Below are 17194 nucleotides of genomic sequence, written 5' to 3' on the forward strand. Positions count from 1 at the left end.
AACATAAATGCATTTTTTTTTTATTTACATGAAAAAACCGCCCCATGATCAAAGACCTAGCGGCACTTGCTCTGCCTTTCATACTTACGATCACTATCCTGGCAGTGTAAAACTCCATGGGCTTACCCTTTGCCCCAAGAGAGTTGCCATGCTTGGTGTCGCCTATGGGATTTGAAGCTAAACCGCCAGCCTAGTGGCCTAGGCCCCATCCCACTATGTCAAACCCCTTTGGGGCTAAAGCTAATCTTTGGGAATCTAGTTTGCAAATTGTTCAGATCCTGAACAACTAAATACATGGGAAGTAGGATCAGATTGAATCAGGAACAGCCAAAATTTGCAAAGTCTTCATCCGGGACCCAATCTTTTCGCATCCATAGATCTAACGCACCAAGGGCTCCCCTCATTTGGTAGGAGAGGCTTGTGCACATCAACAAGTGAAGGGACATTGCAAGTTCGATAACCCATGGGTACAGTTAGAGATGGCAGTGGACCGGGGTGGGGACGGGGGACAAGGTCTTCACCCCCGCCCCGTTTCAAAATCCAAACCTCCATCCCCGCATGGGGATGGATATTAACCTCCATCACTGTTTCATGTCCTCCATCCCCGGTCCAAACGGGGGCGAGGCGGGGCCCAGTTTCCCCTTGGTCTATAGTCATCCCTTGAAGGATTGTGGATGGGGCAAGGCGGGGATTAAGACGGGGACAGGGCGGGGAAAAGCGTAAGTCCATCCCCGCCTCCATCCCCGCACGGGGATAGTTTTTAACCTTCATCCCCGCCTCCATCCCCGTTTCATGCCCTTCATTCCAGGTCCAAACGGGGTGAGGCAGGGCGGGGCCCCGTTGTCCCCCCATCCACTGCCATCCCTAGGTACAGTGTGTTGAATGACTGATCTTACCCAATGTAAAAAAGAAGGGGCCTTAATCCCCCAGATCTGATATGGAAAAAAAAAATTTATAGGATCTAGAGTTCTTCATCTGTGCAAGGCTAAAGACCAACCTAAACCAATGCTGTCGGGATCGTATCGGATCATAAATCGTTTTCTTAACGATTCAGGTGAATCGGCTGTTACCGATTCTGAGCTGAATAAAACTGAATCTGCCAACTTTTAACCAGCTATTGAGACATGCCAATAAATTATTTAAAATATATTAAAAATTATTATTTTTTAACCATTTTTCAAGATCATGATTTCGTGCTATTCGATGGGTATGATTTTTTTTTCCATGGATCCGGAACAGAGTACTTGGGTCTTCCCAATAACAGTAAAAGAGAGTACTTGGAGCATCCTAGCAATGAACTACCTAAACCATATATAGAAATAGATTCTATTGGGCAAGGAGTTGAAGTGCTTGGAGGACTTTTAGGGTTTTGGTAATTAAAAATTAGATTTGAGATTCTTCAACGAGGCAGCCATATAATGTAAAGACAATATTTCATATTTATCTCATGGTAAATATTTGGTACTAATTAAAGTATAAAACCATGATTTAAAAATCATATGTGCAACTACCGCGGGGGGTCATATGTGTGGTCAGCGGGGTGGTTGTGAGGGTGCTAAGATGAAGGTTGAAGGCGCCATATCAAACCCTATTGATGCACGGGTATGTTGGTAGCTTTCAGAGGTTAGCCTATTAAGGCAGGGTGGTAGTAGGGCCCCACCTTGGGCTTTCCTCGCTTTGACTAGGATTCTTTGCCATCAAAAAAGAAATCATATGTGCAAGTTGTATGGACTCAATCTAACGGTATAAATATGTTTTGTTTGTTAAGGATAACCTTAGATCACATATTCAAGTACCATTGGATTTTGAACCTGCAACTTCCCACCGCAAGGAGACGTGCACATACAGCTCATACCAACCACGTGGAGCCCCGTTGGTGCACCATATGAACACTACTTTCATGCTAAGTGCCAATTGAGAACCCCATACATCTGATCTAATTTAAGGCGGGCGGTCCATGGGTAGGGATGGCAGTGGACCGGGGCGGGGGGACAAGGTCTCTACCCCCACCCCGTTTCAAAATCCGAACCTCCACCCCTGCCTCCATCCCCGTTTCATGTCCTTCATCCCCGGTCCAAACGGGGGCGAGGCGGGCCTGTTTCCCCTTAGTCTATAACCATTCCTTAAGGAATTGGGGATGGGGCGGGGTGGGGCTAGGCTGGGATTGGGACGGGGATGGGATGGGATGGGGTGGGGTGGGGTGGGGCGGGGAAAAGCGTAAGTCCATCCCCGCCTCCATCCCGGCACGAGGATATATTTTAACCTTCATCCCCGCCTCCGTCCCCGTTTCATGCCCTTCATCCCCGGTCCAAACGGGGTGAGGCGGAGCCCCGTTGTCCCCCGGTCCACTGCCATCTCTACACCCGCACATGAAGAGAGAGATGGCGAAGGGCTGAAATGGATCAGATCCTTCTTGATCTTAATCTGAATCCAAATACTGTACAGTTGATTTGAACGTGAGTTGGACTGCAAAAAAGATCCAATGATTGAATCAGGAACCAAAATCAAGGTTTTTACATGTAAAATGTACAAAAAGATCAGATCGGATCCTGATCAGAATATAGGTCCAATGTATCAAACACTTATCCGAAATATACAAACAGATCGGATTAGATCCAAATCCGAATATAGATCCAATGTGAAACACTGATCCAAATGTTCAATTCCGGATTCAATCTTGAATCCGTAAATTAAAACCCGATTGGAATGGCCTTTCAGATCTCTGTAACTCTGTACTACTACCGCCCACTTACCCTACCCTACCCTACCCCCCCCCCCCCCCCCCCCCAAACCCACCCGGCCAAAATGCTGGTTTCGGATCGGGTATCCTACCAAACCCGATGCACTTACATCATCAAGTGGGTCCCACAAAAAAGTTAAAATTTTCTACAAATGGATAATAATTGTTGGCTCAGCACATCAAACAATCACGGATTCTGGACCGTCCATCTGAGAAGGTGGGATTAGCGTCACGCACCAAACACTAGGTTCCTTAAATTACTCTTGAGTCTTGATGAATGGATACGATTAACTCAGATCGGTGGCAACCCTGCCCCCATTCATCTCCCGTACGGCCTTGCTCCCAATAGCCCTCCAATTCACGGTGGTTCGCCGAAGATCCACCGTCCATTGAGTTAAGGACATTATTGGTGGGTTGTAGTCTCTCCCCTGTGTCACTCTTTCTACCGGTAACGGGCAACCCGTTACTCCCTTTCTCTCTCTTTAATTTCCCGGCAGAACTGCGGTTTCCGGCACGCTTTTCCAGCTTTTCCGACCATCAAAAGCGTTGGTTTTGGGCTTTCAGCAATTGGGTATTTGGTGAGGAGCAACAATGCTTCGGTTTCGTAGAGAATCAATCGCACCCATCTGCTAAAAAGGCCAGGAAGTGATGTGGAATCGTGACCAGAGTATGCCTTTTCTTTTTGTTGTTCTTTTTGTTAGTTTCAGTCTCTCTTCTGCAATCGATTAGTGGTTTCTGTGCATGTTTAGTGGTGCATTGATGTTTGTAAATTGGAATCCGTCTAAGTACCATAAAACTTTTGGTGTGGTGTTCTTTTCATGTGTAGTTTTTTTAGTGAATGGTCGGTGTTTGTTCTTTTATGTGTTGAGGATGATACCAGGTTGATTTTCTAGTATTTTTTTTCTTTTTAATGAATGATTTGTTGCATGGTGGTATTGTAATGAAGTTTTCTTTATTGTTTGTGGCCCTTGAACGTTGGCAGCTTATCTTTTGCACATTGTTGTACATGAATTACCTTTTGGTTTATGCACCAATAATTTGCTTGTTAGCTCATATGTTTGTTCATAAGTCTAGCTTATCAAATGCCCAACAAATCATAAAGATAAAGTTCAGCATGATTGGATGATTTATATGGTGTATGGTAAATGCCAACTGAAATGCAACCTCATTTTTGTGGCCCTTCTTCCATATCTGCCTGTTCTTTCTTACCAAAAGTGATTATGTTAGTCAATTCTTTCAATTCTTTGGTCTCCGGCGCCCGTCATCAGGTGACCAACTTCCTTGACCTCCTGGCACTGGGCGGGCGGCAAAAAATCGAACTGTTAATGTTTCGAAGATTGACTTATTGTGTTGGAAGCTTTTTTAACTTTTAATAACTAGAACTAACATCAAGGGCTTTGGGATGATTTCAGTGCATGTGTCATGAGTAGCACCAGGGACAACGTTAATGCATCAGAAAGATCTTGTATGGATTCAAGATATGATGCCGTGGATCGTTACATGGCAGCAAAGGTGGGTGTTACTGCTGGAAGTGGTTTACTGGGGAATGAAGGTGCTACTTGCATGGAACCATATGTCGGTATGGAGTTTGAAAGCGAGGATGCTGCAGAGATATTTTATATCGAATATGCCAAGATCACGGGCTTTAGCATACACGTGCTTACCACTCGTCGTTCTAAGCGTGATGAGACAGTTATCGAGCGGAATTTTGTTTGTTCTAGAGAGGGATCTTCCTCTAAGGGATCCACCACTGATCAATTGAATGCAAAGGAGGGCTGTAAAGCAATGATCAGGGTTAAGAAGACAGATTATGGGAGATGGGTTGTCACAAAGTTTGAGAAAGATCACAATCATGAGTTGATGTCATCAGAAAATTCCCATCTTCAAACATATGAATATATTCATAATCCTATGAGCATCTTAATTAATAACTTTGATGAAGCAAGAGTTGGTCCACCTTTTGAACCATATGTTGGTATGGAGTTTGAAAGTGAGAAGGCTGCAAGAGTATTTTACAATGAATATGCTAAATGTGTAGGATTTAGCATCCGTGTGGATACTGCTCGTCGTTCAAGGCATGATGCACAACTTATTGGTCGACAATTTGTATGTTCCAGAGAGGGGTTTCGTTTAAGGAATTGTGCAAATAAGCGTCCTATTACAAGGGAAGGTTGCAAAGCTATGATGAGATTAAAGGAGGATTCTGGTAAATGGGTTGTCACAAGATTTGAGAAGGATCATAATCATGAGCTAGTACCATCAGGTAAAGTTTGTCTTCTGCGATCACACAGGCGTATGCCTGCTGTTCCCGATAACTTCATCAATACTTCTGGTCATGCAGGACCAGGTCAAAGTATACCTACACTAGGAGAAAAATCTGCTGCATCAATCAAATATGGCTTCAATTCGGTAGATTCAACAAGCTTTATTCAAGGTGCTCGTAAGAGGAGGACCCTTGAAAGGGATGCTCAGAATGTACTAGAATATTTCAAACATATGCAAGCAGAGAACCCTGCATTCTTTTATGCAGTTCAGGCAGATGACAGGGACCATATCACTAATGTTTTTTGGGCTGACGCAAGATCCAGGATGGCCTATAGTTGTTTTGGTGATGTGGTAACGTTTGATACTACTTACAGGATGAATTTGTATGGTATGCCATTTGCACTATTTACAGGTGTAGACCATCATAAACATGCTGTTTTATTTGGCTGTGGACTTCTACTTGATGAAAGTGAAGCTTCATTTATTTGGTTGTTTAATTCATGGCTTAAAGCTATGTCTGGACGGTACCCAGACTCACTAATAACTGATGAAAGTCCAGCAATAGCGGCAGCCATGGCATTTGTATTTCCAAAGACTCGCCACTGCCTCTGTAAGAGGCATATCCTAAGAAAGTTTTCTGAAAAAGTATGTGATGTGGAACGTGCTAATATGGGTTTGAAAGAGGATTTCTTTAAGTGTATAAACATGACCATGTCAAATGATGAGTTTGAATCACATTGGCAGTCATTCATTGATAAGTATGAGCTTCGAGAGAATCAGTGGCTTCAATCCTTGCACCGAAACCGTGAAAAATGGATTCAAGTATACTTTCAGGATCTGCTATTGGACAATATGCCTAAAACCCAAATAAGTGAGAGCATTAGTATGTTCTTTGATGTTGATGATCATACAACATTGATGGCATTTGTTAATCAATGCGATAGAGCGATAAATAGTTGGTATGAAAAGGAACTCGAAGAGAACCATAGAACAACAAGTTACATGAAGCCAATTCTTAAGATGGGATTCCCAATGGAAATCCAAGTGGCTGAAATTTATACCAGGGAGATCTTCTTAGAATTTCAAGAGCAACTTGTTCAAAGTCTTCGTTATATAGCAGAAATGACGAAAGAGGATGGGCCAATCAGCACATTTAGGGTCATAAAATTTGGGACAACAAAAGGTGAACACACTGTAACATTTAATGCTCTGGAAGTATGTGCAATTTGTAGCTGCCAGATGTTTGAGTATGCAGGGATACTTTGTAGACATATATTACGAGTCTTCATTGTTAAAAATGTCATGCTACTTCCAGCACATTACATAATTAAGCGGTGGACCAGAAATGCCATGGATGGTGATGCATTTTATGAACATGGAAGATCGATTCAAGTTGGTTCTCTGGAATCTCGGACCTCACGTTATGATGACCTTTGCCATGAGGCTATCAACTTTGCAGCTGAAGGGGCTTGGAGTTTGGATATTTACAAGGTTGCAAGGAATGCTCTATGGAAGTCTTTGGAAGAGATCTGTTCTGCAAAAGAAAAAGTTGGAATAGTTGCACACCGTATTTCTCCAGTTGTTGGAAGCATCCAGGAAGCTAGTACATGTGAAGGGAATCAACCTTACAGTACAGCAGGCAGTACTTGTTCAATAAAATGGTGAGTGACTCCTGTGCTCAACATTATCAAAAGCTTAGTTGCTTCCTTTATCAATTTTTTTTACTCCATCTGTTAAATTCAAGTGTTAATTTTAGTCATCACTTCTTATAGTACCTCCCACCGCTCTTTTCCAATATCTATTTTTTTGTGGAATTGTGTAATTATTTTTCTCCTTCACGTTGGTCAAGTCCTATGTCACATGGGTACGGGTGCGGCGCAATTTCAAAAAATTTGGACACGGGGACTTGGCTATATATATATAAATATATATATATATATTTTAAATATATATAATTATATATATATATAACAATAAACTCCGCCTGTGTAGTTATACACTGCCGGTCCCAAGCCCGGATAAAGGAGGAGGGTTGCGGTAGGCCTGTGACAGCCAGCATAAAAACTTTGTCATATCCTATGAAAATGAACCAATATGAGAATTTCGTTGGGGCGTTCCCTACTGAGCGACGCGCTGTACTCTCTAGGCCCGGAGGCAGTGATAAATGTGCAAGGGTTGCTAGGTCGTCGCCCAGAAGCGACGCGTCACACCGGCGCCCGGGTGTGGTGTCAAATAGGCAAGGGTTCCCTCACTTTGTTGGACGGGTGGGGGTAAAGAAGTTAGTCCAAGACCATAAAATTAGGTTAGCCACTTGGAACATAGGGTCTTTAACTGGTAAGTTGGTAGAGTTAGTAGATGTTATGTGTAGGAGAAAGATTGATATTTTATGTCTTCAAGAGACCAAATGGGTAGGTGAGAAAGCTAAAGTGATAGAACCTTGGGGATATAAGATTTGGTATACAGGAATAAATAGGAATAGGAATGGAGTAGGGATTGCTATGAGTCGTCAGTTTATAGATAATGTAGTTGAGGTCCGTAGGAAGGGTGATAGAATTTTACTTATTAAATTAGTATTAGGTACGGATATTATTAATATTATTAGTGTTTATGCACCTCAAGTAAGTTTAGATGATTCCATTAAGCATCAATTTTGGGAAGATTTAGATGGAGTAGTACAAGAGACATCTTATGGAGAAAAGCTTTTCATCGGCGGTGACCTTAATGGACATGTAGGCATTAGTAGGGATGGATTTGAGAATATCCATGGAGGCTATGGTATAGGAGAAAGAAATGAAAGTGGAGAAAGGATTTTAGATTTTTGTTTGTCCTATGATATGATCTTAGCAAACACTTGGTTTAGGAAGAGGGAGTCTCACCTAGTAACATTTAAAAGTGGGGTTAATACGAGTCAGATAGATTTTTTCCTACTTAGAAAGAGAGATAGGGGTTGTTGCATCGATTGTAAGGTTATACCAGGAGAAAGTGTAGCTACACAACATAGTCTTAATTTTAGATCTTAGAATTAGACAATGCCGCAAAAGGGATAGACATAGGATAGATCCTAGAATTAAGTGGTGGGCACTGAAAGGAGCTAAACAAGGAATGTTTGTAGAGCAGGTAGTTAAGGAAGTTGATTGGTGTCTCGAGGAGGATTCAGAATCAATGTGGAATAAGATAGCGGGTGGTATGAGAAAAGTAGCTAAGGAGGTATTGGATGAGTCTAAAGGCGGTGCACCACTAGGTAAGGATACATCATGGTGGAACGAGGATGTCAAATTAGCTATTAAGGTTAAAAGAGAGTGTTATAGAAATCTAAGTAAGAGTCGTGATAATGAGAATTTGGAGAAGTATATGATAGCAAAGAAGGAAGCTAAAAAAGTTGTTCGAAACGCGAGGGCTAAGGTATATAAGGAGGTTTATGACAAGTTGGATACCAAAGAAGGCGAGAAGGATATTTATAGGCTTGCAAAGATGAGAGATAGGAAATCGAAGGATTTGGGTATGGTTAGATGTATCAAAGATGAAACGCAAAGGGTTTTAGTCAAAGATGAGGAGATTAAGGAGAGATGGAAAGATTATTTTGATAAGCTATTTAATGATAGTCATGCTCAAGATCTTGGAGACTTCTCCATTCCTTTTCATGAGATAAATCGTGACTTCATGCGCAAGATTCAAAAGAAAGAAATTGCAGAGGCTTTGAAGAAAATGAAATCAAGAAGGGCAGTTGGCCCAGATGGTATACCTATCGAGGCTTGGAAATGCTTGGGAGAGAAAGGTTTAGAATGGTTGACAAATCTTTTTAACTTGATTTGGCGAACAAATAAGATGCCTAATGAGTGGAGGAAGAGTACTTTGGTGCCTTTATATAAGAATAAGGGTGATATACAAGATTGCACAAACTATCGTGGTATAAAACTCATGAGTCATACTATGAAACTTTGGGAGAGGGTGATTGAGTCTAGGTTGAGGAAGGTTGTCATGATATCGGAGAATCAATTTGGTTTTATGCCTGGAAGATCAACTATGGAAGCTATACATCTTCTTAGACAACTTATTGAAAGATATAGAGAGAGGAACAAAGATTTGCATATGGTTTTTATTGATTTAGAGAAGGCATACGATAGAGTACCTAGGGACGTTCTCTGGTGGACAATGATGAAGAAAGGTGTTTCTCTCAAGTACATTAGTATAATTAAAGATATGTATGAAGGAGTAGTAACCAATGTCCGCACTTGTGGAGGGGTGACAACCAATTTTCCGATAACGGTTGGGTTACATCAAGGATCTGCTTTAAGCTCTTTCCTATTTGCGATAGTGATGGATGAGCTTACGAGATCAATTCAAGAAAATGTACCGTGGTGTATGTTGTTTGCTGATGATATTGTTTTGATTGATGAGTCTAGAGCTGGGGTTAATGCTAAGTTAGAATTATGGAGACAGACATTGGAAGCTAGAGGTTTTAAGTTGAGTAAGAGTAAGACTGAATATATGGAATGTCGGTTTAGTAAGCAACGAAGTAGTGATGGGAGTGTAGTGAAGCTTGGTGAGCAAGATATACCGGTGAATGATTATTTCAAATATTTGGGATCCATCATTCAAAAGTATGGAGAAATTGATGGAGATGTAAATCATAGGATAAAGGTTGGGTGGATGAAATGGAAAAGTGCTACTGGAGTGTTGTGCGATTGTAGAATGCCATTGCGGTTGAAGGGAAAGTTTTATAGGACGACTATTAGACCCGCTTTACTATATGGTACGGAATGTTGGGCTGCCAAGAGACATCATATTCAAAAAATGAGTGTAGCTGAGATGCGGATGCTTAGATGGATGTGTGGAAATACAATAAAAGATAAGATTCGGAACGAAGAGATACGTAAGAAGGTAGGTGTTGCACCCATTGAAAATAAGATGCGAGAGAATCGTTTACGGTGGTTTGGACATATTCGGCGAAGGCCTAATGATGCTCCAGTTAGAAGGTTGGAGAAATGGGAAAATATATTAGTTAAAAGAGGTCGGGGTAGGCCTAGGAAGACTTGGATGGAGATGATAGGAAAGGATATGAATGCTTTGAACCTCACCGAGGACATGGCGTTGGATAGAAATGATTGGAGGAAAAGGATTCATGTGGAAGACCCAAAATGAATTTCTTTTTTGGTTCATATCGCTGACCCCAATTGTTTTGGGATGAAGGCGTAGTTGTTGTTGTTTGTTGTTGTATATATATAACAATAAATTAACACATAAAGATTGTAAATTTTACAGAAAAAATAAAAAAGTAATTCTTAACAACACAAACTTACCAAAATATAACACATAAAGAAGCTTGTGAGTGTGAAAGATGCACAAGGAACCTTGCAGCTGAGCTGTTAACACCAAGTAGGGACACGATTCTGCTGTGGCAAAGGGAAAGCAAACACAAAGACCCCAAAAGGCACCAGCTTGGCAAGAACGAGGCAGGGGGTGATGAGTTGTGGAGACTAATTCAGATTTTTTCCCTTACAGGAAGCAGGGTCCGGGGCTCCCCCCGTTGTGGGTCCTGCTGCGCGGTCAGCGAGCGGGGGGGGGGGGGGCTTTAGGGGGGCAGCGCCCCCCGGAAGTTTTTTTTTTTTTTGCCTTATGTTTGAGAAACTGAGGCAGGGGGGCAGAGCCCCCTACCTGAACACATATCCGAGGTAGGGGGCAGCCCCTTGCCGGAAAATAGATCTGATGTAGGGGAGCCCCCTGCCGAACGAAGAGGAAGAAGAACGAAAGAGGGAGGAGGCATACCTGAGACCGGTGGCTGGCATCGCTTGCGGCTACGATCGTCGGCGTGACTGCAGGGGATGAAGACCGAACGACTGGGGGGGAGGCAAAGATCGACAGGGTAAGCCCCTCCCCCTGTCGTAAACCCCTATTTATGGTTCGGCCCCAACACATATAACATTTTGGATCTGGGTCGGGTCCGAATCCGGACCTGACCCAGATCCAAAATGAGTTTGAAAATGGACCTTTATAGACTCGGTCAAAGTTGACCGAGTCTATAAAGTGAACAGACTCGGCCTAGGTGTGTTGATCGTGTCCGACACCTGTTGACCGAGTCCACCCCGTGTCTGAAGCCGCACCCGTGTTGGGGCGTGTCGACACGGGTGCGTCGCCTCCCCAGCCGAGTTCGTGTGACATAGGTCAAGTCCTTAAAGGCTTGGAAGAAACTATCATATTTCATTCACACTTTAACTGCTGCAGTAAAGAACATGAATAGTATAAGACCAATGGTAAATGAGTTGACAGGATGCTATATGGTTAAGATTGTCCAAGTATCTTACTTTTTTATTTAGGTCCATATCCAGTTTTTATTTAGACAGAAAGAACATACATACATATATGTATGAATGTATGTGTGTGTGTACATATATATATATATATATATATATATATATATATATATATATATATATATACAGAGAGAAAGAGAGTAGAAAATTATGAGGAAATTTGTTCATTAAGTGACCATCAGAAGTCCTACATCATGCCGGTATAATACATTCAAGATTACAAGATTAACTTCTTGTTGTGGATCCAATTTTTTCAATTTGCTATCCAAAGGTTTAAATGCTAATACTTCTGTATCATGTTGCTTTTACAGTTATTTAGTGTTAGAACACTAATTTTCTAGTACTTATGCACCTCTTGCAAAGATACATCATGATGAAGCTATTTGGTCTTCAAGTTCTTTCTGAATCTTGTGTGCCGCCAAGTGCCTTTTTGTTTCTTGTTGTAGAATATGCATGTGAGTGCGCTTGATTTAAATCAAGGATTCTTTGAACCTTGCACATTGGCTGAGATATGCTAGGCACATTGATCCTTATGTGGTTACATGTAGGGACACATAGGCAAAGCTTCTTATAGATTTTTTAGATGATTTGTACTAATTTCTGTGATCCTTTGTTTTCAGTGTTTTCATGCCAGTTTATATTCTTTTTTCATATCTCAAAAAGATTGGCCAATTTTCTTTTTCCATTTTTAGTGTTGAATCACCACCGTTTAGTATGAGTACATGCATCTCTCTCTCTCTCTCTCTCTCTCTCTCTCACACACACACACACACACACACACACACACACACATATATATGTGGGTAATGTATTATTACAAACATTTGTAGGTGCAAACGTTCTGGACCTTCATGACGCAGGTTGTTTTGATCCAATCTGACCTCATAGATAGATTGACAAAAAAACATGATTTTATGATCAGGGAAAGTATCACACGTTGTGGGCTGTTGATTTTTGAAGCCTTATGAAAAACTACCTACATGTCATAATTGGATCTAAGAGTCAATTCCCACTAAGAAAAATATGTAGATTGCATCTTAAGGTTAGTTTCATGAAAAACAACTGAAAAATGATATATATATATATGGTGGTTTTGTACCTTGATACCTTATGGTGGTACACACTCTTGTTTGTATGGATCTAGCGACCAAATGGTATATCTAACTGTACAGATGTGTTTAGTATGGTGTATTTAATATGTTCGAAGGTTCTATCATGTCTAATACACCATCAGATTCATTTTTGAGATGGTGAAAATCAACGGCTCATAATTCATGAAAATAGGGGTGGTTTAGAAATGGTATAAAACATCTTATTTGAGTTGATTTTAACACATGAAAATAGTAACTAGGACATCATCCAAAGGTTAGATTTCACATTTGGAGCTTAGATCTATGTAAATCAAGTGTGAGTTATGGTGGTATAGTACCACTATAGAAGCACCCTATATATATATATATATATATATATAGAGAGAGAGAGAGAGAGAGAGAGAGAGAGAGAGAGAGAGATGCACACATGCTAAATGTGTTTTTCAGCTTTTCCGGTGCTTTTTTGCAATTCTGACCCATAGATGTGTTTGGCATGGTTGATTTATTGGGAATCAACACCCAAATCATGTGTTTCCGATGAAAAAAATGATATTTAAAGCCTCAAAAATTTACAAAGATTTTGGACCATTGATTTTTTGAACCTTATAAAGACCCACACGTGTCAAAATCGATTGCTCCAAGAGCTGATCCCTATAAAGTCAAGTACGTAGATCAAATCTGTATGGTCAGAATCTAAAAATAAAAATAAAAAGCCCGAAAAACCCATTTAGCATGTTTGCATCACTCTATGTATTTGTGTGTGTGAAACAAGAGAGGCTGGAAACAGGTTGGATATTGTTGGAGTTTATCCACATTTGCTTAACACAAAAATGAGATGAATATGGTTATCTATAAACATCTGTATGACAGTATAAGCCTTTCTCTTATCAGATCAGTCCATATCCAGCCATCCTTTTTAGCATATGTCACCTGGGTACGGGTACGGGTGCGGGTACGACACGGGAATTCCAAAAAATGTGGGTTCGGGGACACGGCTATATATATATATATATATATATATTAAATATCACATAAATACAAAATAAATCCAAAAATAAACTGAATATAATCTAAATATATATGTTGTATCTAAAATATATATTATATACTGAAAATATAATTATAAATTATAAATTATAAATTATAAATTATAAATTATAAATTATAAATTATAAATTATAAATTATAAATTATAAATTATAAATTATAAATTATAAATTATAAATTATAAATTATAAATTAGAAATTATAAATTATAAATTATAAATTATAAATTATAAATTATAAATTATAAATTATAAATTATAAATTATAAATTATAAATTATAAATTATAAATTATAAATTATAAATTATAAATTATAAATTATAAATTATAAATTATAAATTGAATACAAACTTGTATGTATGGAGGGTAAAATGGCATCTTCGGGTGTGGACGTGTGTCGACACAGGGATACGTGTGTCGACATGGGTAGAGAGGGCAAAATGGAGTGTCCTGGTACCATAGCTTTTAGCAAAAATGCACATGTAAGGCTAAGTCACAGGGACTCGGCAAAGCAGGTGCCGCACTCAACGCGACGCGACGCAAGTGCGGCACCCGGTGCTGTCAACACGACCCTGGGTGCGTTGACCGCACCCAGGGTCGTTTTCGTCCAATTTTTTAACGTAACTTGTGTTTTCTTCTTGTAACTTGTGTTTGGTTGGTAAATACTAGCCGATACATGATCCTAGCCATCATGGAAAAAATAAGGACGTTACCACTAATGGTTACTTAAAGGGGTTTCATGGAAAATGAAAGAAGAATTAATTCTACATGATTTTTAATTACTTTTATCTTGGGAATTAATTCTACAAAGGAACGGACTGCTCAGTTCCCATTAATTACTCTATCTCTCTCTATATATAAGTAATCAATAAATGCATTAGAAAAGTTAATTGCTTTGACCGGTAAAATATCATGTCCATTTATGTTTTACACTCTGCAGTGTAGGGATGAAAGTGGGGTTGGGTAGACCTGACCCAACCCGGATTGACCTAGCTTGACTCGGTCATGCCCAAGATGAACATTTATTAGTGTTAATGTTGTTAACTGTTAAAACTTAAAAATTATATATATATATATATATATATATATATATATATATATATATTTTGCCGCACCCCCGCACCCAAGGTTTTTGAAAGTGCCACACTCCCGCACCCGCACCCATGTGACATAGATGTAAGATGTTTTGGATTTAGATCTCTCTCAGATTTTCAATAATTCATATCTGCATACATATTCAATTTGCCTTTTGTACTTGAATTTGACTTAGCTTCATATTTGTACCACTTGGATGGGTAATCATCAGTTTGTAACTTTAACGGAAATTTCCATTTAGGTACTTTTTACTGAAATTCCAACAAGTTGTCAATCTTGTTGAAAAAGACACTTTACTGCAAAGTTTCTGGGAATTGATGAAAACCAGCCTATTTTGATTATCATCACATCAATTGTTAATTATCTTTAAGAATTAAGTACATCATGCAATTTGAAAGAAATTTGTAGATCTTATCGAATAAAAGGATTGAAAAGTAATTTCTGCATGGTTAACAAGGTTTAACAACTTGGTTTTGTCAATTTTTGCAAAAGCTTGGGAGCAACATATCCTTTTCAAAAAGGTTGGTAGGTTTTTTAAGTTTTAGCTAAAAGGTCGGTATGGAAGGAACCCTTAAATTTAACTGTGGTCCAACATTGTTTCAAATAGCTTGATTTAGTTTGTGTATCCAATCTAAGACTGATTGTGTTTAGCCCAAATGTTTAGTTTGAGTCTATTTGGACCCAAGTTTGGCCCTATTGACAATTTAGTCAAGCTCAAGTTTTGATATGCACATTATCTATAACTTTTCCATAGGTTTTTATGTAATAAATCTTGTTGTGGGCACAAGCACTAGTGGCGTCAAACCCCATATCTGTTACTTTGGAGTAGGTTCTTATGAAGCTTGTTGTGGCACAAGGAAAAATAATGTGAAGCCTAGGCTCAACCTCATAAAATTTAAGCCAGAGCTAGTCACCCAAGCTTCTATCCTAGTTCGACAACCCTCAAAGAGTTCAACACGAGTAACCTAACACAATTCATAATGTCCATCGCTTGCCCCCTCAAAGACTAAAGATTTGAATCTACAGCCGATTTATAAGGACATGGTTTTGGCTAGCTGTTTCTTGAAAGAAATTCTTCCAAGAACTGCATCCAGCCTTTGGTCTTAAATTTCCAATTATGTGCTTCCTAGTGCATGAAAAAACAAAGGAGGTTTTCTAATCAGCTTTCCTAAGGTGTTTTGGCTTAGCAGAATTCTATTTCTCTGAACCTTTATTTTCAGTCTGGTCCAAATTGTGTTTCTTGTTTTTATTGGTTCCCATCATTTGCTTTGTCGCTAGATGCGGGAGTTCTTGTCTGCTTCTCTTAAAATCTCTTTCACCTTTCTGCTAACTAAAAGTTATCCCTGTTTTTCATGTAAATGGCAACTTACAACTTACAGGTTAAAATTTAGGCACTATTCTTGGCTTCTGTAATGCTGCCCTGTTTCAAATGTTGGGCTTGAGGCTGAGTTTTATGTTGATTATCTGCTAAAGTGCTAATGCATTTGCACATGCTGATCTTTAGCATTTGTTTCTTTCAATTTTGCAGATGGGCGTAGTCCCAAGAAGGGTTCAACTTGGAGATTATCGTCTTTATAAATTAAAGCAGAACGTTTTGAAGGTCTAGATCAGTTTTGTGGGACCTGTATTACAATTCTGCAATGTATTGTGCATGATGAAGTGCTCTAATCATCCTGGATTTACTGCAGTTGCCACCTTATTCCGTTTTTCTAAATCTTCAACTCATGGAACTGAGTTACTGCAGTTGCCACCATATTCTGTTTTGCAAAGTCTTCCAACTCATGGAACCGAGTTACACCTGCATGTTTCTAATACTTGTCTGCTAGGTGCAGCTATCATTGTCCTACTGCGAGCAAGCAAATGCATATGTTCACTTGAACAAGTCTCTCTCTAGGCTTTGAGGGATTTTCTTGGACACCAACCACCGGAAGCATTCACTTCTGTTGGCTTGAAAACCAAACTTCATTCACTTGTATATGTATGTATTTAAACTGTTGTCAAAACATAACATTAATGTTTATCTACTATCAATGGGTTTTCTCACTTGAAAAACTCTCAAAATGTAATTTGTTCCATGCATATAGTATGCCATGACTCCGGCAGGAATGTAGAGTCAGCACCAATGGGGCTCCACGTGGTTGGTAAAAGCTGTCAGTGCACGTCTCCTTGTGGTGGGACGTTGCAGGTTCAAAACGTACGTTGAATAGTAACTGGTAGGGGGTCTGCCTAACCCCAGCTTGCCTTTCAGAAAAAAAAAGGAATGTAGAGCCAGTCATTCAAGATTATAGGTTACTCCTTATCTCTAGACTCTATTGGCAACTTAAAAAAAAACAAGTTAAAGAAGAAGAATTGCAACTTAAAAGTATAGACAGAAAAAAAGAAATTTTAGACTTTTTATATTTCTCCCTAGTAATCAAGTTGTAAAGATTTACCTGCCAAGAGTTTTGCTGTAAGAGATCATTTTTGTTGTGCAATCTTCAATCTTAACGATGGTTTAGAAAATAGAAAATTGGCAAGTTCAACCGTTTCAACTGTGAACTTGTTTCCCAACCACGTCGATAAGCTGCATGAACCGTACAGCGACCTGTTCGACGATTAAATTGGTGAAGTATTGACAAAGAAAGGAAGCCACCAAAATGATCTGT

General features: G+C 39.7%; 1 protein-coding gene across 1 annotated transcript; it reads left to right on the forward strand.

Annotated features, from left to right (window-relative positions):
* The first annotated feature begins 4536 nt into the window (after nt 1-4536).
* LOC149846438 (protein FAR1-RELATED SEQUENCE 5-like) lies at nt 4537-16601 on the forward strand. The gene is made up of 2 exons (XM_089997994.1): nt 4537-6666; nt 16078-16601. Coding segments are annotated over exons 1-2 (2067 nt in total). The 5' UTR covers nt 4537-4600; the 3' UTR covers nt 16079-16601.
* Nucleotides 16602-17194: the final 593 nt, after the last annotated feature.

This window comes from Nuphar pumila, chromosome 2 (genome assembly GCF_984573655.1).
Source record: "Nuphar pumila chromosome 2, dmNupPumi1.hap1.1, whole genome shotgun sequence".
In the NCBI taxonomy this organism is placed as follows: Eukaryota; Viridiplantae; Streptophyta; class Magnoliopsida; order Nymphaeales; family Nymphaeaceae; genus Nuphar; species Nuphar pumila.

Excerpts from the sequence above, each read along its gene's own strand:
- LOC149846438 (XM_089997994.1), top strand. The coding sequence starts at position 4,601 with ATGTCATCAGAAAATTCCCATCTTCAAACATATGAATATATTCATAAT.